General features: G+C 38.2%; 1 protein-coding gene across 7 annotated transcripts in view; it reads right to left on the bottom strand.

Moving 5' to 3' along the window:
- Nucleotides 1–21,591, bottom strand: part of CAMK2D (calcium/calmodulin dependent protein kinase II delta) — a 364,907-nt gene extending 343,316 nt beyond the window's left edge. For 6 of the 7 annotated variants that reach the window (XM_043969907.1, XM_043969912.1, XM_043969910.1 and 3 more), the window contains exons 1-2: nt 20,719–21,292; nt 18,971–19,065 (exon numbers count right to left, since the gene is read on the bottom strand). In XM_043969907.1, the coding sequence (XP_043825842.1) occupies nt 18,971–19,065; nt 20,719–20,786 (163 nt within the window). In that variant the 5' untranslated portion in view covers nt 20,787–21,292. Of the gene's footprint in view, nt 1–18,970; nt 19,066–20,718 lie in introns of all 7 variants that reach the window. The other variant, XM_043969913.1, reaches the window with a different exon arrangement.
- Between the last annotated feature and the right edge of the window lie 6,073 nt (nt 21,592–27,664).

The raw sequence follows: 27,664 nt of genomic DNA, 5'->3' as shown, positions 1-27,664 counted from the left end.
GAGGCTCTCAATTCATCCCACTGTCCAACTAATTTTATGCAAATAGCAGAAACAACTCACAGAACTTTTTAGCTGGAAAGGACTCTAGAGATTCCCTTTCATTTAGAAAGTAAAGAAACTGAGCTCCAAAAGAATGATGTGACTTTCTCAAGGTCACACAAGAGAGCCTCTTCTGGAAGCCAGGTCCCACAGGACATCAAAGGAATGTTCTTTCTACTATAATGTATCACACCCTTCTTCACCCTCCCTTCCTCCAACTCCACCTCCCATCACCAACATCAAGCCTTGTCTAGTTCACAATAAAAACATGGTAATGAAGAGACTCACTCCATGCTTTCCCAAGCAAAGAAAGCAGCAGAAATCCCTACCAGAAAGGGAAGGATTCTATCTATTAAGACAAGACCATCATCCTCTCTTAAATTTTTTGTAGATGGCACAGATGCACAGTGCACAGATATGTGGACTGGGTGTCCACATATCTCCCATCAGCAACCGTAGCCATAAGAAACATCAGCAACATAAAAGAATGCCCACATTTCAAGTAACACCATACATATGGAATGTTATCATTGAAGAACAGACAAGTTAGATTGATGGGGGCCTGTGACATAAAACAGGTTCCACTCCAGGCCCTGATTACTTTAAAATAAATGGTTAAATAAAGATGTGCCTCATGTGTGATGAAGGGTCTCTCTTTCCTCCTATCTCCAGAGAGGGTGAGTAGTCATACCCCCACTTTAGTCCTTTGTAGTCCCTTAGCTCCATTACTTGTTTATGTGAATATGAAGGGGGCAGCCAGGAATCTCACTTTATCATCTTTTCTTTTTATCAGAGAGGTGTCACAGAGCTGGTGTCTGAGTGAGGAGGACCTGTGAACAGGTCCGACCTCTGAGATGTAAAGGCTGCCTAACCCTGGGGAAGGCCCTTAACATTTCCATATCTTAAGACTGATGGTGACAGAGAACGTTGTGACCTGCATTGGTCAAGGTAATTTCCTTACTCAAGAGCTCCCTAAACAAATAAAACCATAGACACAGTCCCTATCCTTATCCCATCATTTATTCATTATACAATCTATGGAAATAACTCATCTTATCATTGATCTTGTTTATAGCATATACCCTTTACTTCAGGGCAGAGCAATTGTCAGGCGACAGGTAGCCACAGAATATAGTAGTCTATCAGGCAGCTAGGTGGCACAGTGGATAAAGCACCAGCCCTGGATTCAGGAGGACCTGAGTTCAAATCCGGCCTCAGACACTTGACACTTACTAGCTGTGTGACCCTGGGCAAGTCACTTAACCCTCATTGCCCTGCAAAAACAAAACAAAACAACAAACAAACAAACAAATATAGTAGTCTATCAGTCAATGAGCATCTTAGAAGAATCTACTATGCTGTAGGTAGGGGAAGATAGACAGTAGAGCAGATAGAGAGCCATGCCTGGAGTCAGGAAGACTCATCTTCCCAAGTTCAGATCTGGCCTCAGACACTTGCTGTGTGATTTTCAGCAAGTTACTTAACCTTGTTTGCCTCAGTTTGCTCATCCATAGAATAAACTGCTGAAGGAAACAGCAAACCATTACAGTAATTTTGACAGGAAAACCCAACATGGGGTCATGAAGAGTCAGACACAACTGAATAACAAATGTTTAGGTTCCTTGCTAAGTACTGGGGAGAGGCAAAAAAAAAAGTAATTTTTTTTCTCTCTCAAGGAGAACACAGTTACCTCTGAAACATAGACCAAACTCTTGGTATTAAACTCTTAAATTGACTAGAGATCAAATGCATTCTGCATCTCATGTAAATTTGCTGTTTAAATTAACAAGTGGCTCTGCTCCAATACCCTGCAGCCAAGTTACATTTTGTTTTCCTCACTGATGCTACATTTGGTTTATATTCTCACTCAGAATTAAATGTTAAGCTATTCTTACTATATAACAATATAATGGAAAAGAAAGATTGTAAGTTTTCTATCTCTAGGACAAAATGGGTCACAAAAGACAAGTGTTTAAGTGCTACTGACACAGAGACCTAAGCCAGGTAACTGGCTGAAATTTGAAATCTCCTCTGCTCTTTCAGTCAGGTAGTGTCTTCTCCTTGACTCTCTGGCATAAGCAGGAACAAAAGGGGCACTGCAGAGACAGCTGCAAGATGCCACTCAAGAGATGGTACATTCTGAGCAGTGGGCACAGTCATCTCCACATATCCCTTACCTCAATCACTGCAATGTCTTGTGGTTTAACTGGAGAATGTATCAAGATCCTCAGATGTAGGATGCTACAGATGCAGTGGTATATATAACATTTTTTAATGCAGCTCATTTCTTTTTTTTTTAAATTGTCACAGAAGTGCTGAATAAATCATTTTGTGTACACTAAAAGGAAAAAAAAAAGCCTCTCAATTCTGACTTGCTATTATTAAAGCTCATTTGTTTGTTTAAGAGTATTCCCTACACATTTCTGGTATGTTTCTAAATTTTGGTTTGGCTGCCTGTGAACACAGAGTACAGAACCTCCTGAGGCATTCATTTTAAAAACTCCTGGGTTTCAAAAGTTAAAGAAGATAACAATTTATCTAAACTCTTTTTCCATTTTTTGAACATAAATTAATGCCAGTATTTTTTCTGCTGGTATAGTAACATGAGAGACAACTCTTGACTATGAGTACTAAGAAGTATATAATAAAAAAATAATATTTATCAATGTTTTAGCCTTGGATTAGGCAGAGTTGTCACAATTTTGGTATCTAGGGTGTCACAAAATAATCGATGTAAAACTCACAAATCAACTTTTAAAGACAAATTCAGCTGGAGCTATTTGGTAGCTTTCTATTTAAGCTAATTATTAATATTGTAATTAGATATTAAGATGTTTCTATTTAGCTGAAGGCTTGTATGTACTGTCAGTTGCCTCTAAATTTCAATGACCTGGGATAAAGCCACAATGGTCCTGCCCTAGTTAGTTTTGGAAACAGTTTTGCTTTAGAGAAAGATTAAAATTAGTTTTCCTATTAACTAAAAAAATAAAAATAAAAATCTGGATCATGGAGGAAAAGCTTGCTTAGAAACATATTAAATAGCTGGAAGAAGCCACGCTAGAGAATGCTTTTGTCCTATAGAAGTCACAAATCACAGTTATATCTGAGTTTTTAAATAGTCCACAATGCCCTGCCCTGTGAAGCCTGTTTAACGTGATGCAAGGTACCCTTAATATCATTCTGTCTTTTACAATTTTAGTGGGTTAAGATGGGGCCTAACAGCAAAGAACTGAAATTCAGATGGTAATAATGTCTTTATGATTATGTGAATTTACCACAAGCTTTGCAGACATTTTCTAACCCTTAACAGTCTTTATTTATGATTTTAATGGGAAAGCAAACATGATTGGACTATAGGCTATCCCTTAGTGCATCTTCTACCCTCCCCTACCTCCAAACACTGATACAAAGTTCAATTAAAAATTATGAAAACCATCTCGTGTATGGTAATGTTCATTTTATTTTAGGCAAAAGTTTTATTTACCCTTTAATGTTAATAAAGATCTGGTGTTTTTAAAGAGTAAAATTTCTCCAGCTGCTAAAATGCCTTAAAAAACCAGCAAAAAATAGCAAAAAGTGTGGCTAAACTTGGGAAGGTTAAATAAACTATAACTGTCTTCAAACTGAATAAAATGTTTATCCTTTATTGAAACTAAGGGGCAAAGAACACAGTATTACTCAGACTACCAACTGCCTTTTAATTATATCACAAAACTTAAGTGTTGATTTTTTAAAGTTTTAAAGTTTCAAAACTTAGAGTTCTGTTTATTAATCATATGCTTATATGGCACAAAGTACTTATTATATATATGTACATATATACATTTTATATGCATATGTTCACACACATATGTATAAGCACATGTATTTGTGTGTATATATGGGCTTTTCTAGTATCTAAACAGAAACAGAAAGCACCAGGTCACAAGAACTAAAAGAATGGATTTTTTAAAGAGGAACCAAAAGGAAAACCCAATTACTGTCTTAGATTAAGAATTTAGATATGGAAGTGACCTCCTCTTCTTTTCTTCCCCCCTGAGGTTTTCTTAACTCTTGGTGATCTTGTCCAAAGGAAAATTTAAGGAACAAGAATTGATAATAAGCAGCTCCTCATTTCTGACTTGGAGTATATCAGTAGACCTTCACTGCTTTCAACACCATCACAACTCTCTTCAGTAGGGATTGGCTATAGTCTTTCAGCTTTCCAGGAACAAGAAAAGTTGCTGGGTTGATTTTTTGTTTGTTTGTTGTTTTTCCATTCATAGAAATTGTTTTATAATATATGCGTGACTTCATAGAGTGCTGGACTTGGAGTCACATAGACCTGGGTTTTATTCCTACTTTGGAGACTCTTTAGCTATGTGGCCTTAAGCAAATTACTTAACATCTGAGTTTTGATCTCCTTTTCAACAAAACAGAGATAGGTAGCTAGGTGGTGAAGTAGATAAAGCACAGGCCCTGGATTCAAGAGAACCTGAGTTCAAATCCAGCTTCAGACACTTGATACTAGCTGGGTGACCTTGGGCAAGTCACTTAACCTTCATTGTCCCACAAAATAAAACCCAAAAACAAAAAAAAACCCAAAAAATAAAATGGAGATAATAGCAGTACCCCACTTGGCAATTGCTGGCTGTTTACCAAAGTAAACATTAAGAACAAACTCTCCTATTCCACTGTAACGATTGGAATGACGCCACCTGCTGGGGAGTTACTGTAGGAAAACTCCACCATGAGGAGAAGGCATCTGAGGGCAAGCCATGAGGTCAGGTCCTTGGTGTCAGGAAGTGACGTTTGCTCGTGGGTACTGTCTATCAAAGCTACCAGCCAATCAACTTGAGGAGCCTCCCATTTCTGGGAAGAGGACATGAAGTAGGAAGCAGATGCTAGCGGAGGGGTTCTTGGTCCTTTTTGTTCCTGACCGCGCCATGGTGGGTCAGATGATGGGGTCTCTTAGAAACAGTTAGATTTTTACCTTTCTCTCTCTCTTCACCAAATTCTTATTCCCCTTAATAAATGCTTAAAAGTCTAAATTCTTGCTAAAGCTTATAATTTATTGGCGACCTCTCAGATATTTCAGACAGACTAGTTAGAATTTTAGCCCCTTATACCACCATGTTAGGAGGAAAAGGTTTTAGGCTCTCCTAAGGGAGCTCCAGTGGAGAAAAGGGATACTGGTTTAGTTTAGCCCCTTGGGAGATCTATAGCAGGGAGGAGGAAGGAATATTTCGGCATGTGTTACTTAAACTTTCCCCCTACTACAAACAGCCCTGATCATCCTTGGGGCTAGAGTCCTGGCTCCTTTCTTGAGGTGGGTTTTCAAAGAGGCAGAGGAATTAGAGACCAAATGGCCAACATTCACTGGATTATGGAGAAAGCAAGGGAATTCCATCATTGACTTTTGCTTCATTGACAACACTAAAGCCTTTAACTATGTGATCACAACAAGAGGTGGGAATATTACTTGTTCATATTACTTGTGTCCTAAGGAAACTATATGGGGATTAAGAAGCAACAGTTAGGACCAAATGTGGAACTGATTGGTTTAAGATTGGAAAAGGAATACAACAAGGCTGTATGTTGTCTGTCACCTTCTTTAATTTATAAACAGAGTGCATCATGTGAAATGCCAGACTGGATAAATCAAAAGCCAGAATGAAGGTTGCTGGGAATAATATCAACAATCTCAGCTATTCAGATGATACCACTGTGATGGCAGAAAGTGAAAAAGAAGGAAGGAACCTCCTGGTGAGCATGAAAGAGGAGAGTGTAAAAGCTGGCTTGAAGCTTCACATTAACAAAACTAAAATCATGACAACTGTCCCCATCACTTCCTGGCAAATAGAGGAAAAAGAAATGGAAGCAGTGTCAGATTTTATATTCTTGGGATCAAAGATCATCACAGAGGCCGTCTGCAGACAAGAAATTAAAAGACACTTACTCCTTGGAAGGAAAGCTATGGAAAATCCAGACGGCATACTAAAAAGCAGAGATACCACTGTGCCAGCAAAGGGCCATAGAGTCAAAGCTATGGTACTTCCAGTATTCAAATATGGTTATGAGAGTGGGGATATAAAGAAAGCTGAACAACACAGAAAAAATAGATTCAGATTAGAGTGCTAGAGAAGAGTTTTAAGAGCCCCTTGCACTGCAAGGTGATCAAATCAGTCAATGCCTAAATTAATTTGTACTACTCATTGGAAAGGGCAGCTAGGTGATATAGTAGACAGAGAGCCAGGCCTGGAGACAAGAAGACCTGAGTTCAAGTTTGGCATCTGATATTTACTGTATGACCCTGGGCATATCATTTAATCCTGTTTGCCTCAGTTTCCTCATCTGTAAAATGAGCTGGAGAAGGAAACGGCAAACCAGTCCAGTATCTTTGCCAATAAAACCCCAAATGAGATCACAGAGAGTCAGACACAACTGAAAAACGAATGAACAGCATTTATTGGAAGGACAAATACTGAAGCTTAAATGCTTTGGCCATATAATGAGAAGACAAGACTCACTGAAAAAAGACCCTGATGTTAGGAAAGATTGAAGGCAAAAGGAAAAGGGGATGCAGAGGATTAGATGGATAAATAGTGTCATGGAAGTCATGAATGTGAGCATGGATAGATTTCAGGAGATAATGGAGAATAGAAGGGCCTGGCATGTATGGTCCATTGGGTCACAAAGAATCATACATGACTGAATGAATGAACAACATCATCTAGTTTTACAAATATTAAGGTACTATAAAAGTGAGTGGTTATATGCTATGATGTTGGTCCTTCACCATATATACACATCTTGATGCAAACTAAACACTTGAAATGTGAAAAATTAAACAATTTTAGAACTTTTTTCATATTCTGGACTGCCAGTAAAGCACTGAATAATAAAATTCTCTAAGACCTCCCCAAGATTAAAAGAAAATATGTGTATATGTACAATATGTGTATATGTACAATATGTGTATATGTACATCTATGTATATATACACAGATGTACACACATATATTTGGTCCAAAGAAAGGAAAATTGCTTTTATTTAAATAATATAATTTAATATAGATAAAATTTCCATAAACTGCCAAAAATTGTCTTTTTAAGTCTAGTTTTCCATTATCTTTCCCACTACTGTTACCAAGGATTTACTCTCTACTTATTACTAAGAAGGATGGCTGGCTAGGAGGCTTTTATCAAAATAACTAAATGTAGTTTCTAAAAATAAAGTATTACTAACAGGGCACAACAGAAGCCCCTCTTCCTCCTAGAACAGCCCACATTGAATGACAGGGTACTACAGTGACCTCTCTTGAAAAAGAGCCAAAAGACCTAGATTTTGACTTGATTTTCCATCCATGCTGTATCGGTTTGAAGGACCTCAGGAAAGAAGACCACAGGCAGTTTCCCTACACTTTATTTGTAAAATTTCCAAACTTGCTCATGCTCACATGTTTGGAAAGAAAGCCAAAGATATCTCTATGTATTTAAAATACTTTGTAACATACTTTACAAAAACAGATAAAGGCTACATGGTAAACACATCCAAGAAAATATGATGTACTACATAAAACCTATTTTAAAACAACAACATGGGCTATATTTTGAGAAGAATAAAAATTATTAGGAAAATTAAACCAAAGATCTTGGAACTGATGCTTAGAACCTGGACAAGTCATAACTTAACTAAAGTTAATTCTGTGCTTCTCCTGGAGTCAGGAATTGAGTTCATACCCTAACTCAGACTTTTACTATCTGGATGACACTGGGCAAGTCACATAACTGCCTCAGTTTTCTTACTGTACAATGGAGATAATCATAGCACTAACATACCAAGGTTGTTCTGGGGATAAACTTATGTAACTTTTAAAGTATGTTGAAAACTGTAAATTACTATACAAAACAGTAACTATACATCCCTGGTCTTGAGATTTTCACATTTCAAAAAATGATTTGATTCAGAGGTTCCTTTCAGCTATCTGTGATTAATCCAACTCATGATGGAGGTCCTAAACCTTATAAAATGAGAAAAAGAGGCAGGACAGTCATTCAGTGGGAAGTACACAAAAGAGATAGTTCAAGTGTTGCCACAAAAAATCAGTCAGTCATCAAGGGTCTACGCTAAGTACTTAGGATATATCTATATCTGTATATCTAGATCTATTTGCACATGTGTATACTTGCATGTGATAGTGTACACACGTACATGTGGATTTGGGGGCACATGTACATACTGTATGTATACTCACATGGTACATGTGTGTGCACATATACATATACAGAGTGGGGGAGACAGAGAGACAGAGAGGGAGAGAGAGAAACAAAGACAGAGACTGATTTGAGATGGTCCCTGGCTTTACCTTTATTGAGCTACCATTCTACTAGGGGGATACAATGTGTTCACAGTTTAGTAAATATAAGGCAATTAAAAAAAGTTATTCAGATGATAAAACACTGACAACCAGAGAAAAGGAGAAAAAGTTTCCTGAGGAAGGTAGCACTTCAAATGAGCCTTAATGGCCATGCCAGATTTCAAATCTGAAAACAATTTGAGGAAAGCCAAGAATACATGATGTAGGTGCTCTACTAAGGATTTTTGGAAGGACGTGGCCAGGGGTATGCTGGCAAATGTGTAATAAAAAAACTCTCTGACAGTCTACAACACAAAATTGAAAATTTTCTCCATTATTTTCTTAAGTCTAGATGATCAAAAATAAATAAATTAAGCCCTGATCTATAGCATTTGACACTTTACAAGGTATAAATAATCATACTGAAAATTTAAAAATTGGCTCTCAAAGTACCTGCCTCCAGGAGCCCCCAGACAGGAACAAGAAATGAACAGGATAATAAAATACTGATGGTTTGTGAGCTACATGCAGGAAGGTAGGAAGGCTCATGACTAATAAAATTATGGATCCTTCCGTGGTATCAACTCAAATAGAAATGGATCCTTGCTAGCCACATAATGATTCAGAAGGACAGAAATTAACATTATGTTGTGTTGTACTTTTATTTCTTTTAACAATTTACAAATTACATTTTAATATGGTTTGCTATACCTACGAGTTTTCTTGGTGGAGAATTTGATACCTCTGCTTAGAATATCCAAGAAAGGCTATCTAGTTGAAAAGTAATAAATGTATTCACTAATACTTATGGAGTGTTCAGCAAAGAGTCCCACTGTAGTCATGGAGTGGTGCTGAATGTCATATAAGTGACATAAAAGTGTCACAAAAGTGAGTGGTTACAGCCCAAAATATTATATTATAAAGCACTCCACAAGTAAGGCAATTACATTTCGAATGATGCAAACATTGTTGTTACTTTTTTTCCAGGCAATGAGGGTTAAGTGACTTGCCCAGGGTCACGCAGTTAGTGAGTGTCAAGTGTCTGAGGCTGGATTTGAACTCAGGTCCTCCTGAATCCAGGGCCAGTGCTTTAGCCACTGTGCCACCTAGCTGCCCCCTATTATTCCTATTTTTACAATGATAAAACCAAGGCACACAAAAGAAAAGATTTATCCAAGGTCACAGAGATCATAAGCATCATAACTAAGACTTAAAAATTTTTTTAAAAATCAAATTGATTCTATTCTGTAATTGATTTCATTTTGAATAACTATCGACAAATTATGTAACTAACTAAGTCACATTTCATTTGTCTCTGAGTTAAGTTTGGAAGTTCAGCTTTCCAGTATCACTTGTCTCTGAGTTAAGTTTAGAAATTCAGCTTTCCTGCTAATCACTGTTCTATTCTTGTGTCAAGGAAATCTGTTATCCTTGAAGGATGCAGGTGGATGCCAAGCAATCTGGTCTGTTATCTCCGTACCACTGGCTGTCCTTCAAGAAAGTCTTGTCTGTTATCATTGTGACACTAACTAACCACACAGGTAGACATCATTAATGAACTTATATATAAATGAACCATAGTGACAAATGGATGGAGAAGTTGCTGCTAGCCTTGCATTCCAAATTTATAGCCAATCATGTTGTACCCCACACCTATGATGCTTCTGAATTTGCAGCCATTCGTATGGTTTTTCCACATCTATGATGCTGTCCTCTAGTTTTGGGATACTCCTCCATTTTTCCATAAAAATAATTTGTCAGCCCTCACTCAGGGTCTTAGTTAACTGAAAAGGTTATGACAATGTTTGTTGGTAAATTCAAATTTTGCTAACAAATTTATTATGCTCAGAGCTTTGTGCCTAAGTTTACCTTCATTTTAATTACAACAAACTCAAACTCAGAACACTTTCCATAAAATCAAGTTAGGTAAGGCCAGGCAAATAGGTATTCAAAATTTTTTATAGGAATTTCTCTCTCTCTCTCACACACACACACACACACACACACACACACATAATTAACTTTCTGGTTCTAGTGTACTGATGAGACAATTATTACATTAGGGAATTAGTTATAGGCATATTATATGCTATTCTTGAAATGTTAAGTGTCTAATTTCAGAATCTGGACCTCATTGATTAATCTGTTCAAAAATATTTGTCAAGCTCTTAGTCTGGGGAAGACACTGCAATGGGTGCTAGGAAAGATCAAAAAAGGAACAAGAAATAATCCCCACCTTCAAGAAACTTCAAATCAAGTTGAGGAGATAAGACAGACTTATAACATAAGGATAATCGTAGAAAGTCTCTTAAGAGTGACAAAGTGCTGTGGAAGCTCAGAGGAAAGACAGTGCACACCCAAGTAAGGGTATTGAGGGTGTCTTCTTAGAGCAGCTGGTAAACACACCTCTGGACATTCACTTCACTCATAATAATAATTATCATAACTCGCATTGGTTATAAAAGTTGTAAAATAGTTTTATTACAACAATCCTGTGAAACAGGTAGCATAAAGATAATTATTCTAATTTTACAATAAGAAAACAGAGGCTTACAGAGGGCAAATGACTTGTCCAAGGTCACAAAGCTACTAATTGTCAGACTCCATGAACTTCGAAAGCCAGGATTCTTTCCATCATGCCATATGAAAAAATATATAAACTTCACATAGCTATTTTATCAATTTAAAAAATTAATATCCGAATGCTCTATTTTCATGAGTTCAGCACCTGCCATCTATCACTTCCTATAGTATTTTCACATGCAAAAAAATTTTCAGACATCTTTCAAAAACTTTTATTTAAAATGCAAAAACCCTCAATGTTTAAAATATCCCATACATAATTACTTCAAATGCAAATAAATATGGTGTTGTTTTACTAAGTCATCATTACCTAAATTTTAAATCATTTGAGGTAAAAAATCCCCTAAAGTATAAAAAATACATTTATAATTTAGTTAAAATAAGCATGATTTTCTATAATTACTTCAAGATCTACTATAAAAATCATTGCTAGATTAAGTTTGTAATAGCTAGAAAGTCTTGAAAAAAAAAAAAGAAAATATAGAGGATGTCCACAGTCTTAAGTTTAAGAAGCTTAAAACTGTACTAACCTTTCGGGGATACTCTAGATATTTCAAATATAGGTCATTTTAATGGTAAATTATTGGCTGAATTCTGAAAAATCATGTAGCTGTCACTACCGTGTTCCCATTTCTTAAATTGTAGTTTGGTTAGGGAATGCTATGCAAGTAAGTAGGTAGAGGAGGTGCTGGCAGAAATAAGAGGAATAAGAGGTAAGACTATAATTCCACACAGCTCCTCCTGGCAATTCTCTTGAAAAGAAAAAATATAATGAAAAATTCTGGCCACAGGGGCAAAAGAATGATGAAGAGTTATTACATGATTTGGAGAGTTTTCCTGAAAGAGACCATTTGGAAAGATCTATCTGTCCAAAGACTGCCCATCCTTCCAGCACTATGTGAGTCTCTTAAAGAAAACTCACCAAGTAAAACTAGCTGACTCTTGAACAATTAGGAAGATTTTTACATCTTCCTTTTACTCAAAAGAGTTGCATATCCATTTTCCGCCCACACAACAAGGAAATATTGATCAGAAACTAAAAATAAGCATTTATTTGTTAAAACAAAATATTAGAGCAGCACAATGTTTAAATCACATCATCCAAGGGTCCCCAAACCTTTCATTTCCCCATAATCCTCGAGCTCACAGGGATAGAAGAAAGAATATCTTGAAATCTATGACAATGACCCCCTTCTCATTTGAAATTGCAGAATGCTTGTGAAGGAGATGGAGCTATAAATACACACACACACACACACACACACACACACTATCTATCATAATTATCATTCCCATTCTTCTATCTCTGATTTGATAGAACTCAAAAAGAAATGGTGCTGAGACAGGTCACTAGCCTATCATAGTTCTTTTTGTATTTTATGTTCAGCAGATCATTGCTCACGTGGACAAAATGATTGCTTTTTTGTAACTGGATAAAAATACTAGGATATAAACTCATCTATGCACAGATGCACAAAAGCATCTTTGAGAAAGGTCATGTAGTAGACTGTAGGGCTGGTTTCTTCTTTTGTCTCTATATTCCCGAAAGATATTTGTCTCAAGTAGACTGCAGGTTGTGAGCATTCAAGAAAGTGACATCTTTTCTTTATAGTGTGTAACAATTTTGGCTGGGATAATAAAGCTCCAATTATAGTGTAGTTTGCTGAATTCTAAAGGCTACCAGCGATGAGGGGCTTGTATTTGTAATTTGGGGTATGTTAGTTTATGAAGTGGTAGTGACCTTATGGCATAAGATGCTTATTAAGATTATTATTGTAGAGGGAAGCTAGGTGGCACAGTGGATAGAGCACTGGCCCTGGATTCAGGAGGACCTGAATTCAAATCCAGCCTCAGACACTTGACACTTACTAGCTGTGTGACCCTGGGCAAGTCACTTAACACTCATTGCCCCACAAAGAAAAAAAAAAGATTATTATTATTGTTTTTAGTATCAGGTTGGAGCCAATCGACTTGTTGAGGAGTCTTTGCATAAATTACTTCTCCATTTCAAGAAACTGTGATCTATTGATATAATGTGCCATGCATTTTTAGACACATGGAATAAATTTTGCTCAGACCATAGTGTTGCACAATCATATCCTTTCTACTAAACTATAGGATAGACTGAAATAAATTTTTAAAATATTTCAAAGTTATCTGACTTTGTTATTTTTACTGTTGTTTTTGAGTTTAGGAGAGGAAGCAAAAGAGGATTAGCATTTACATAGTTTCTACTTGGTGGTAGGTACTGGGGTAAGCACTTTAAAATATTATCTCATTTGATCCTAACAACAACCCTGAAAGAAATATGCTATTATCCCATTTTTCAGTTGAGGAAAGTGAGGCAAACAGAGGTTAAATGACTTGCCCACGGTATCAGTGCCTGAATTTGAATTAAGGTCTTCCTAACTCCAGGCCCAGTGTTCTATCCATTTCATTATTTAGCTACTTTAGCCTGTCTCAAAATCAAAAGTCTCATATTGTACCTGTTGCTAACACCTGATTTTATCCATTGCAGCACAACTTCCTAAATGATGTCCAAAGGACCTGAGAGAATTAAAGTAGCCTCCAAGGTGCCCAATATTTTAGCCAATTGGCCAAATGTTCACATAGCATCTACTATGTGAAATACAGTACACTAGGTAGAGCTGGAAAGGCACAATGTATAAGACAAAGTCCCATCAAGAACATATAATATAAACTGAATGAGAAAATGTATATGCTGGGAGGCTCTAGCTTTGTAGACATCAAGTAGATTCTTAAATGAAATGGTTTCCTAATGAATGAAAAAAGTTTTAAAATCCTAATAAGTATTTAGTAATATTTATGCTCATTAACATTAAATGGCCTCATAAATGGCCATTATTAAATTATACTTTTAAAATAAAAGGCTAAATCAAGATTTTAGTAGAAAAAACACTATGCAAAAACACCAGGTTTGTCATGATGTCAAATTCTGACATTGTCAATTATTTTTCTATTTACATATTGATATTAGTCACTAATTCCTCACTGAAGTAATTGATATTGGCATTCTTCATTTAATACTATGTTCTAATAGAGAGTAATAAACAAAAATCTGTGCAGTTATCAATAAGCTGGTCATAAGTGTTGTCATCATCTCAACCTTTTACTAGCTTTCAACATTACTAATATATTTATTCAAAATTTATTTTTGTCATAAGCACTGTTATCAAGAAACTGAATGGTGATAAAACTCATCAAAGTGGGGGGAATAGGTAATCTCATCTAATATCAGAATGGATATAATTGATATGTGACCAAATGTAAGTGAAATGCACAAAACTACCAGGATATCATTATCCCATTAAAAGAGCTCTGTCTCTTACCCTCCCCCCTGCAACCCTGGAGAAAAAGTATGAAGAATTAGAAAATCTTCACGTGTCAATTGAAACTATAAACAAATTTTCTCTGAAAACCCAACTAAGCTAAAAAGCTTTCAAAAAATTAGAACCAAAAATTTAGCAAAAATCTAAATTGTCTAATGACTAAAAATGTACTAGTAAAACACTTGATTCACTTACACATAAACTTACTTCTCTTGTTATTAATGCAAGTCGAATGCTTTATTTGTGAAGAAGTTACAGCAATGCTTCTATGTAATTAGCTAGCAAGACATCCCAGCAAGATTAGTTTGTTTTCCCTAAAAGGGTTACTAATGTACCTGGGAAAAGAGCATTAAGAACAAGTAAGAAGCTTTGAGCTTTTAAATACATAGTCTATATCTCTGGATATATGCAAGGCAAGTATAATTAGAAGGAACATATTTATAATATCTCTACAAAATATTTGTAAGAACTGCTAAGCCTCAACTAATGGCACATTTGTTTCAAGTAATGGTAAATATGCTGTTTCTATATATCAAAACAGTGTTAATGGCTTTGTTCTAAGGGAGTTTTCCATGTATCACTTTTGAAAACTGAGAAGTAGACAACTTTATAACCCTAGTATTTGGGTACAGGATGAATATACATGTAACGGACTGTGTTATATAAATCTTATACTGTGTTTGATTTTGAAGAATCATTGCAAACTTTATATGGGATCTATTAACGTTATTCATCACTTATAATGATAATCCCGGCAATATATCTAAAATAAAAGAGAATGTGGTATAATGGAAAGTTCATTGGACATAGAATCTATAAAGAACTAAGCTTGAATCTTACCACTGGTATTTGCATGTGACTATGGGCAATTTACCCAGTTTCTAAAAAAAAAAAATTGTTTCTTAATCTGTGTATCTAATGGGGATAATAATACCTAATGTACCTAACTCTACAAGTTAGTTTAAGGATCAAATGAGCTAATGCCTATAAAAGATATTTATGAAGCCTTTTATAAATGTCAACTAGCATCATTAACTTAACTTTTATACTAAAATGATATGGTTTCTGCTTCATGTCTGTCTATGTGAACTAAAATACTACTATTATCATTCAATCACTAAACATTAGATATATAAACTAAAAAAACCTTTTGAAGGCAGATGAATTATATTTTACAATATTCTGTATATTTTTGATGGGGAAGGTCTAAGTACTTTTTTTTTCTGTTTCAAAACAGCCAACTTAAGTGTGATAAGTGCAGTTATCTACCTGCTTCATGTTGTATAATCAGTGTATTACCAATGTGCACTTTAACACAATAGCAAAAGAATGTGTTTGATACACTAACAGTCTCCATATATGGTGTGCATGACTAACAGCTGAGAGGAAGTGTAACGGCCTGCTAGAAATCTTTGAACAGTCCCACTAAAAACTAGGTGCAAAGGATTCTGCCTAGGTGACAGTACAGCTGTATTTGCAAATGTGTGCAGGAACTTTGCCAGATTTATCATCCCCACCCCCAACCTCTACCCCCTTTCTGGTTGGGTTTACTGACAATAAAGAATTTTCCTTTTTCAGTCGCAGTGGTGTATTTTGCAGTACTCCTCTGATCTTAAAAATAAAGAAACCCAAGACTTAGGTTCACAAAAGCAAAATATTTCAAATAACACAAGACAAAAGCTGTTGGGGGCGGGAGGGGGAGGGGGAGATGAACCAATCAGAGTATCACAGACTGGCAAAGATAACAATACTTGAAGGGAACTTTCTTTTCTTTCTTTCTTCCTTTTTTTTTTTTTGGCTTTGTTTTAAGACCACAAATCATGGGATCATAGATCACTGATTTAGAGCAAAAACAGATTTTAGAGGCTATATCGTTCAAACTACTAATTTAACAGATGATGAAAAGAAGGCTGAAAAAAAAAAGTTGTGATTTAACAGGATTACATAGGCGAAGAATGTGAGGCAGGATTGGAATCCAGGATTCTCTGACTCCAAATTCAAAATTTTTTCCACTGTGCCATACTACTGCTTCCTTTAGCTAATTAAGAAATTTCAAAAACAAAGTTTAAAACAGAAACACAATTTTAGATCTATCTGTATCCTATCAAGAAGCTGGAAACTCCATTTCTAAGATGAACAAGATTTTTAAAAGCACTTTACATAGTCTTCACTGAGATTGATTCTCCCACTTATCTCAAATTCCTCCTTCCAAGTAAATTACACAAGCATGGGTGTTCAATAGTCATTTCAGAGAAGCATTTAATGAACTACATTTGGTCACAGTGAACATCATTTCAAGTCTGTGGGGACTTCTGAAGGATACAAAGAACATAAGCCTTCCCAGTAAGCAGCTTACTATTTATCATTGAGAAAGACTGAATAAATATATTGATCAATATAAGCACAAAATGGTATAACCAAAAGCAAAAACCAAAACAAAACAAAACAGTAAGCATAGAGATATTATAGATAAGAATAAAATATTTTAAGGAGGTGGGAGGAATTTGGAGAAGTCTTCTTATCTGGACCTCAAAAATTTGTAAAATTAAGCATTTGGAATAGATTATCTCTAAGGCCTCAATTCTAATAACCATAATGACAATATTGATAATGATGATGATACTTTAAATTTATAGCAGTTAAAACTTTTCATGTATCTATACACACATATCTATGCGTGTATATATCTATATATCTCTATAAAATCTCATGTAATTCTCTTGTGAAGCAGGGATAGCAGATATTTTATCATTTTTTACAAATGAGGAAACTAAGGAAAGAGAGGTTAAATAACTTGCCCAAGATTATAGAGGAGGTAAACTGAGTACAAGATTAGAATTAAGGGCTTCTTAATCCTGTTTCAATGTTTTTTTGTTTTTTACTGGGAGTAACTGGTATACTTAGAATGACTAGGTCTCAATAAGGTTAGCAGACTGAAGAAGGTGAGGCTTTAAAAAGGAAGAATTTGCCTTGACAGAGGGGGTGGGGGACGGGGAGGAGCACATTATTTGAGGGAACCACATGATCAGTGAGCAGGAGGAGGAAAAGAGTATATGAAGGATGATATTCCCCAGACTCCAGAGTAGGGAGAAATTAGTAGAGTTAGGCCATTTATTCCTAATGCCCATTATCAATTATTCTGATTCGATTTATGAAGATACTTGAAGTCATTAAAGGATTTTCTGGTGAGTAAAATATTTTGCTTTCAATATTGTTAGCTTCTAGATAGATTCAAGAGTATCCCTAAGTATCTCCTTTATAAAGATGGGAAAGAGGGGTGAACCTAAGAGCTTCTGATATAATCATTCTTATTACTTTTTGAAAATCTAACAGATTTGTCAGCCATTTTTCATTAGTCTTTAAACTTTGGGGGGTGGGGGGGGTGGGAAGCACATCTGAACATATTTCACCTATTTATTCCTGCCTCACACCATCCAGAGCATCTTCTACCAGATCTCTGATGTGTCAAGGTCTTCTGAGTGTGCGTTCCTCAGTATCACAATTAGCTGAGCAGTGCTGGGTGAAGTGATAAGGGGGGAAACCCCTTTAAAATAATCTCAAGTGCCAACTTCTTAAGCACTAAGCAAATTTTAAATGCAGAATTCCATACCAAATTAGAGAAGAAAGAGCCTCCACAGTTGAGCGGATAGCCAGTCACATGAAGGCAAACTAACTGTTAAGTGGTAGCAACACTTTTCAAATTCAAGGATAAATGAGTAAACTCTGCCTTTGAGAGATGTTTTTCTCCTTCCCACTTTCAAAAATGGCCCAGCCCACAAAGATGTTTTCCTCCCTGACATTATTAGTTAATTTTCATGTTCATCGATAGACCATAAGTTCACGCAAAAATATTGTAGAAACATGTACCATAATTGGCAATGCCTAACATTTCAGTAAAAATATGCTAGCATGCCTGTGCTGTTAGACAAACAAGATCACTATGAGGCCTATTAGTCCCTGGATAATAAACAATTTCCAGTTATGTCTGATTATGTCTATAAAATATCTGTTTGGACACATACCACATAAATAGCAAGTACTAAGATTCTATAAGAAGCATTCATAACTAAGAAAAAAGTATAGTTCTTCAGTGAACATAAAAATCAGCCTATTACAGCCAAAAATTTTATTTTATATCAAGACATGTGTCACATCTTTTCCTCTCAAGGCCATTGCCATTAAATATGCCTTGCTGAATTGAGTTTAAGTCTAAGTACAATAAAAGATCATGATTCAAATGAGTTATGGCCTATTTTTTCTCCTCAAAAAGCAAAAGGGACCATGAGAGTCATGTGACTTTTTTTCTCTTTTTCCCAGGGCTGTATTCAAAGTTATTTTACACTAGAGCTAAAGGCAAAATCCTCATAGTGGCATTTATTTACTTTAGAATAGCTCCATTATGCATGCTATTAAATATGGGATGACACCAACCACAAGAATTTGAACTCACTAAGGTATTAAACATGTTAACCACTAGTGGCTTAATTTGTCCAATTATTTTAAAAATAAATACTTCTTTAGGGAGAAGAAATGCTTATAAATATATTAAACCTTTAGTATCAATTCCACTGTAACCACAGCACACATTTACATACAAGACTGATCATTTTATAGCAATTTTGAAAAAAAAGACTCAAAAAATTGATTGAAAATACCCACCCCTAGCAGAAAGCTTTTTGGTGTTGATAATTTTGGCAGCATATTCTTGTCCTGTAGGGATTTTCATGCATCTTCTCACCACTGAGAATGCCCCCCTGAAAACCAATAATCAGCAAGGTATCAATACAACCAGGCTCTGATATTCAATAAATGGGATCTAATAATCTGAGTGCTTTCAGTGATTTTAGTGGCTTTCCAAATATCATTAAGAGTAGCCCCTAAAAGAACCATTCCAATTGGCAACCTAGCCCTTTGTTAATTTTCAAGAACATAATAGTGATTAGAATTTAGCAAGGAGAGCACCATATCATTCCACAACAAAATAAAAAGGACTGCCAATTGTAACGGATCTTGTTTGCACAAGGAATTTGAACACATTCTACAATATCTGCTCACACCAAATGTCCAGAGAAAACACCGCACAGAGCTGAAATAAGAGGGAGCCAAAATCTGCTGCCCATTTATTTTGGTAGGGGAAAAATAATGAGTGTATTTCTAACTCTATAAATATGATAATTGTTCTCAGTGAAATATAAATATTGAGCATATTTGCGTGGCTTAATAAATCCTGGCATGACGATTTCTTTATGCCTTGGTTAAAAAGAAAAAAGGCTTTTAATTAAACTGCTTCTTCTGACATATTCTCCATAGTGTGTATGTATGTGTGAATATATGTCTATGTAGCACCACTCAGTGTAAGAGTATCATAATGAATAAATACACTTACACAATGAAATTAACACTTTCTTTTATTTGCCTTTATCAGCCACCAACAAACATAAATGCACACACCCCTTCTCCAAGTAACAGATCGAGCTATAGATATGAATGAGAATAGATTTCAATTGGGGGTGATGCTGTAACGCCCGTGGCTGAGCCTCTAGGTTAGATTTCTTTATGAGTTCCCTCATTTAGGTCTTTCTCCCTCTCCCTTAAAATTGTCAAGTATTTTTGTCACTGTGAATGTATGTATCTCTATATCTCTATATGATCTTTAAAACACATACATACACACACAAATAGGTCTCTCCCCTTTCCAGAGGGGTTTTTCTCTATGCACTTTGAATTAATCCTCCAAGAAGAGAGTATCTATATCCTGGGGAGAACGGTGTGACATTAATCAATCCCAGAAAGTTTTCCCCCCTCTAAAATAGCTGAAAGGTGTAGGGGGATTGGTATATAGATATGTATGTTACACTGGTCTGCTGTTTCCTTTGACAGGACTACTGGATGTAAAATAGACTGAACGCGAACTTGAACTTTCGGCATCAATAAATATGGCACCGTCTGTGTCAGTGAGGTTCTCATCCGTACGTGTATCACCGAGCAGACACGCCGGTAAACCCTGGAGGCATCTCTATTTACAGAAAACATGATCTATGTTGCATTTTACATGGGTTCTCATTTCCTGCCTTACACAAGCATACACACACTCCAAAGGATGACGGCTACAACTGCAAGGCTCATAAATTCACTAAGGCTCTCTTGCACAAATGGGAGTGGGGACAGCGGGGGGGTGGGATTATCAGACCTGGCCGCAGCCTGGTGGTCTTCCCTTTTTCTATTCCCCCGCCCTCATCCTGAGGATCAGCACCTTTTGCCCAGCTGTCAAACCAGCCTCTTCCTCCGACCCCCACCCCCTTTCTAAACTCCCAGGAGCCCTAATGGTAATGACTGCTGGGTCGGGGGTAACGCGACTCGCCCTCTGCAGGAAAGGGGACCCGCAGATGCCAGGCAAGGACGCTTACTTTCCAAGCTCCTCGAAAAGCTGATACTCGTCCGTGAACCTGGTGCAGGTTGTAGTTGAAGCCATCATAGGTCCGGGCTGGCTCCTGTCGAGGAGGGAGGAGGATGAGACGGGACGGGAGGTGCCGCTGCTGGCCTGGGACTGGCCCCCGTGTCGCTGTCACCCCCGAGCCGCCTTCCTTCACTTTTCTTGTCCGAAAGTGGCTGGATCGGGACTTGGGGGGGAGGGGAAGGGAAGGTAGGAAGGGTGTAATGGGGAAGAAAGGGTGGCGCGGGGTCCCCTCTCCACAATCGAATAATCCTGCTGCTCCCTCTTCCTTCTATTTCTTCTCTGGCTCTGGACGCTCCACCCTCCCTCTCTCCCACCCCCACTCCCCAATTGGAGGAGGGGGGGAAAGTATTATAGAAGAGGTGCCAGAAATTGGGGTGGGGGGAGAGAGAAAAAACTCAGCCAGCCACGGGGCAGGAGGCGAGCAGTTGCGAAACGATATGAACTGGGGACGAGAGGGAATAAAGGCGGAGGGGAGGGAGTGCAAGGGTGGAGAGGGGGTGGAGTGGAGTGGGGAGGGGGCGGGGGAAGGAAGAGAAGCCCAAAGGAGAGAACTCCAGTCCAGTTGCAGCTGTCAGCAGCCTCAGTCTCTCCACTCCAGTGGGTGGGTGGGTGTGCGCGAAGGAGCGCCGGAGCAATGGGAAGCTTGGCTCTTCTGCCCGGCTTCCCCTCCCCTTCCCCGCCCCGCCAGTGACAGCCGCCCGGCAGCTGGGGCACCTATGCAGCTCTCTGGGAATGAAGAGAGGAGGCACGGCTCCGAGCGCGCTGGGCACCCGGACTGGGCAGGAGCAGGGCGAGCACAGTTCAGCTCTGGAGAAGCCTCCGAGTCTCTGCTGTCCCCCAGCCCCTCCTCGAGCTACTGCGGGGCACTCCCCCCCCCCCGCCTCCCCCCCCCCTCTTTTCTCTGTCCCACACCTCCCTCTAGCGACATAACCCTCTCAGCACCAAATGTGTATACACACACACACACACACACACACACACACACACTCACTCTCACTCACTCACAGTGCTGGGAAGGAGGGGTATACCCTGGCAGAGTCTCTGCAAAAAGGTTAAAGACGGGGTCACACACAGAGTTTGAACTGGTCTGAGGAGCAATAGTAGAGGTACTCAGAACAGGGTGTCTGCAAACAGGTCCGAGAAACACACACACACACACACACACACACACACACACACACACACACACGGAAGAGAAAGGGACCCGGGAAGGGAGTGCTGGACAAAGTGAACCACTGAAAACTGTCCAGTTACCCCTCTAGTCCTAGAAAGGCCCCAGGCGGGGTGGGAGGTGGGGGTGGGGGTGTGGATGATCTGCACCAGCCCGAAGGGAATGAATCCACAGGCTGGCCAAGGGCTTTGCAACGCCCCTTCGCGACCGGACGCGCGTGGAGGCCTTGCACAGGCCCCCGGAACCAGGCTCCCCAGCGGCGCAGAACGGTGTGAGGCCCCGCCGCTGTCCTCTGCTAGTTTTTCCCGTGCGCATTTCGAGCCTAAGCTATGGCACGGCCAATTTCCCGCAGGATCTCCCCGGGGGTGGGGGCAGGGGGCTCATCTATCTCCACTAGTGCTTGGGTGCGGACCCTGCCGGGACGCGTTTGCATCCAGGCTTTCGAGCTCGGAGCCAGCCTAAGGCATTGGTTACTTCAGAAGCCGCCTCAGCTGCAGAAGCGAACGTAGCAGCAGCCGCTGGGATGCAGCGCGGGACTAGCTCCCACGCCCCCACGCCCCAGCCAGGAAGTTGTTCTCCCGCGTTCCACGAGCTCAGGGAACGGCAGTCTCCTGGTCCCGTCTGCCACTCTTAAAGGTGGAGGTGCAAACGGTGTCTACACCTCCTCCACTGCTTCCTACATGGAATCTTTGGAACTGAGCGTGCATCAGAGCCCCCGGGCTGCGGGCAGACGTGCTAACAAAGCATTCACACGCAAGCCCGCGCTCAGCCGCACCTTTCCCTTTCTCCCGGGGTAACTCCCGGTCCTCTCGGGAAGGTTTGGCTGGGAGAGCGCAGGTTTCTCGCGAGATCGGTCTGTTTTTGAGGCAGAGGGGAGGAGTAGGGAAGAGTAGGGAAGGTTGTCTATCACGGGACCGAATGGAGGCTGACGTCATTTGCATCACATGAACTTGTCTAGCCTGTTTCGATTTGCAAAGGAGAAAAAAAAAAAAGAGGGCGGTTATGTGTGTCTGTGTACTCACTCAAGAGTCTGGAGAGATAGCAGCCCTGGCATATATTGCACAAATGAGTACTTGATATGCATACTTGTGATGGGGCATTACCACATGCTGACTTAGCATGCATGCAAATAAAGACATTGATGCATATGCATCAACCTTTTAATTAATGGAAAATAATAATTAACAGAATAACTACAATTTAAATCAAGTGGGTAGTAAGACAAACTGGACTAAATGACTTCTGGGTTTCCCTTTTCAGCTCTTTAACTCCATAATAAGTGTGGCAATTGCAAATTAAAAGGGAATGAGAACAAAGCAAAAGGGAAATCCGTCATTTTGCAAACAATTCCCTTTTGATACTTAAGTCCAGATTAAAGAAAAATTATCAACAACAGCCCAGCAGCAGCAATAGTAACAACCACCCATGTAACCCCATGTTGGGAATGGAACTGTAGGCTATTTAGTCAAATGTATAGCTGTAAAGAAATCATTTGGTTCAAACTCATTCACCAGACATCTGCTTACTGAGGCCCAGAAAGGTGAAATCTCTTACCCACAGAAATTTAATTGCCCAGACAAGAAAATCCAAGAGCTCAAAATCCCAATCCATTGCTCTCCTATTTGTCACAATGATATCACAATAGTTGAATTAATAAATTTTGCAAACCTTCAAGCCCTATAGAAATGATAGCATTATTATCATTGTCATTACTGAAACATATGTCTGCATCATGTTAAAAAAAATCTTCAAGGACTTCTTGTTGAGTATAAATTTAATTAGTCTGATATTTGCAGACCTTCATATTCTGGGTACATTTATCTTCCCAGTCTTATTTCATATTATTCCCTGTTCAAGCTAAGCTGGATGACCCACCATTCCTTAACTCTGCCCCTCTTCCCATTGTAAGGCAATCATCTAACCCTGGGAAGGCAATCTCTCCTCATTCACTGCTCATTCAAATACTTCTCTTCCTTTAAGGAAGAAAGACCCTTAGCAAAATTGCCTGACCCATACTGAGTGCTTCATAAATGCTTGATGATTGGGGGCAGCTAGGTGGTACAGTGGATAAAGTACTGGCTCTGGACTCAGGAGGACCTGAGTTCAAATCCCACCTCAGACATTTGACACTTACTAGCTGTGTGACCCTGGGAAAGTCACTTAACCTCCATTGCCTTGACACCCCCCCCCAAAAAAAAAGTAAAATAAATGCTTGATGATTGATGGATTAAGGCTGCTTCCATCTTATAGTGTTTTTTTAAACATCTTTTTCTTAGACCACTGTCCAGCTCTCTTCTTTGTCCCATCACATCCAACTTTATATTATATTTATCTTTGTACATAGAGTGTCCTCCCTACAATGCTGTTAGATTCTGGAGAGCAGGGATTGTGTTGTTTCCATTTCTGATTCCCAATAACTGGCACAGTGCTTTACTAATAACTCACAACATTGTTTGAATTGGTTTGCCTAAGAATTTGGTGTTCCAACTCAATACACCATATTGCCATTAATTTTTTTTTAATATAAAGACTCCTACTTTAAACAAAAATTCTCATAACCAAAGAAAATAGTTTGTGCTTTACATTCCCTGCTGAAAAATCAAATATGAGATCATTGTATTAAAAAGGAATGCTAAGAAACGAAAACTTATTAAAACTAAAGAAGACAGAGGGAATTAAGTCATTGTTTAGGATATGAAATGAAATCAGCCAATAATACAAATTAATTCAAATAGAATATTTTAAATATTTTTAATTATTTAATTATTTAACTTCCCTCTATGCCACTTAATGAAACATTAATAAAAACAAAAAGGTTGGAAATAATAATTAAGTAATGCTTTTAAGTTCTTACAACTTGACCAAGAAATATAACTTTTAAAAAATGTACAATTTATGAAGCCTACATAATGACATCATTTTTCTCAGCTCCTTAAACATCAGTCATTTTAAGAGACTATGAGGTTTGTATTGCACTATAAAAGATAAACAACTTTTAATTAGGCTATGCATGAACAGTAGGAAAACAATGTCAATATCACATCAATTTAGGCAAATTATTCCTGTCCCTTTCCCCATATTTAGGAATGCTCCACTTTTTGTCTTTTTCTCTCTAGGTCCTAGCACAGTTCCACACATAAAAGGCACCTGATTAGTGATAGTTGATAGCCTGTTTTTGATAGTTAAATGAATTTTTTTGTTTTGTTTTGTTTTTGGTGAGGCAACTGGGGTTAAGTGACTTGCCTAGGGTCACACAGCTAGTAAGTGTTAAGTGTCTGAGGCCGGATTTGAACTCAGGTCCTCCTGAATCCAGGGCCGGTGCTCTATCCACTGCGCCACCTAGCTGCCCCTATTTAAATGAATTTTTGATCTCATTATTGAAGGTACTCCCCTCCAGTGGTAGAAATTGTAGCCTATCCCTGTTTCAGCCTATGCAATTGTCTATATTCTTCCATGAATCAATCATTCACAAGTTATCCATCACCCTTGCTAAAGTCCTTTCTCTGGCTCCTTTATTATAGATTTTCTATGGATTAAAATGTAATGTGTTACACACTCTCATTCCATGAGTGGTAGATCTCCTTTCCCCATATTGTCTTTTGTGACACTTCTTTGACTAAAGCAATGCTTGGAATTTTGTCTGGTTAGAAAGCTTGTGTTCCATTGGCATTAGCATTCAAAGACCAATAAACTATCCAAGCAACACTTGGAGCTCTTTGTTAATTAAAAAAAAGATTCAGTCCGCTAAACAAATATTGCAAATAACTTCTGGAGACAGGTGAACTACAGTGGATAACCAAAGCAATTCTTTGTCTTACTTTAACTGCAAAATAGAAGATAAAATGAGAAAAAAAAATACCTTGAAATAAAAGAAAATGGCATGAAGGTATGTAGTCTTACTTCAGTTCAGAAGTCTAATGATATGGAATCACCACAATTTTTTTGTTTCGTTTTGTTTTGTTTTTTTGAAAAGGAGGGGTCCAGCCACTGAATTCATCAGTGTAGCATAGAAACACCGTTCTCTGATGTAGATCCACAGCACATTTCTATGTGTCTTAGAAAATTGCCTGGGGAGGAGAAGAAAAGATTAAACATTTATTAAGTGCCTACTGTAGGCCAAGCACTTTACACATATTATATCTCATTTGATCCTCACAACAACCCTAGGACATCGGTGATCTAATGATTTTCATTTTACAGTTGAGGAAACTAGGGTAGAAAGAGATTAAGTGACTTGCCCAGAGTCACACAGCCAGTAAGTTTCTAAGGCTAGAATAGAACCCAAGGCTTCCTGACTCCAGGCCCAGGACCTTATCAACTTTGCCACGTAGATGCCTAGAGACCCTGAAAGAATTGCTTGCCTGTCATCACATGATCAGTATATACCAGAGCTGGGATTTCATCTTCCTAACTCCAAAGTTGGTCTTCTAGCCATTATACCATGCACTATCTCATTCTTATTTAGGCCTACCTGAATAGTCAAAACAAAAGCTGGAATCTTTTCTTGGTGAGATCAAGAATTTAATTGAAATGGAGTCTAAGCTGCCCAGTGATTCTTGGTTTCTTTAAACCAGGAGAGAGACGCAGTAAAGATTATCATCCTCAGATTTACAAAATGAAAAAAAAAAAAAAAGATTATCAAGTGACCTGGATTTGGGAGTGGGTAGTTAGGGTAGAGGATGAGGTGTAGGACAATCCTGAGGAAAGGTTATAGTACATAAAATACAGATAGGCTGGAAGTTCCAGGTATAAATGGATATAATGAGAATGTGGCCCTCAGACTGGACACTGTCCTGTATTTGATAGATTTCTTCACTGAAGTTTAAATTCTCATTTGTCTGTGTTTCTTTTGATTCTCTCTACAGAATTATTTTGAAGAATTGTGTTTTCACTGGTATGAGGAAGTTCTGGGTACAGAAAGTCCCTCTACCCATGCCCACTAAACACCACAAATATAATCTGGTCTAAAAGTAGCAACTACGGGGTGCAATGGATAGAGTGCTGTGTCTGGAATCGAGAAGACTTGAGTTCAAATTTGGCCACAGATTCTTACTAGACATGTGACCCTAGACAAGTCATTTAACCCTGTTTGCCTCAATTTTCTCATCAGTGAAATGAGCTGGAGAAGGAAATGGCAAAGCACTCCGGTACTTTTGCCAAAAAAAAAAACCCAAATGGGGTCACAAATAGTCAGATACAACTGGAAACAATTGAGTAACAATAACAAGAGATAAGGTAACTTGACCAGGGTCACAGTCTGTATGAATTAATAGTAGGGCCTGAACTCAGGTCACCTGGGCACAAGGCCAGTATAATACTTGCTATGTCACATTGCTTCTCAGAACACAGACTAATCTAAAACAACAACAAAAACCCCAAACAACAACAACAAAATGAGAGTCTGTTCAACTTGGTTACCAAACAACTTGCAGAAAAAGCACAACTTTTGGAGAGAAAATATTGTATACTATAGAAAGAAAAATTATGTTTGGTCCCCTATAACTGAAGGGATATCACACTTCTGCATGTGTGATATTCTATAGTATACATATTTTCCTCTCCAAAAGTTGTGCTTTTTATGCAAGTTGTTTGGTAACCAAGTTGAACAGACACTCATTTTGTTGTTGTTTGGGGTTTTTTTGGGGGGTGTTATTTTATATGTGTGTATGTATATATACATATATATGAGTATGTATATCCACATGTGCACATATATCTACATGAA

The sequence above is a fragment of the Dromiciops gliroides genome, chromosome 6 (assembly GCF_019393635.1).
Source record: "Dromiciops gliroides isolate mDroGli1 chromosome 6, mDroGli1.pri, whole genome shotgun sequence".
Lineage (NCBI taxonomy): Eukaryota > Metazoa > Chordata > Mammalia > Microbiotheria > Microbiotheriidae > Dromiciops > Dromiciops gliroides.
This window is presented reverse-complemented; position numbering and strand designations above follow the sequence as displayed.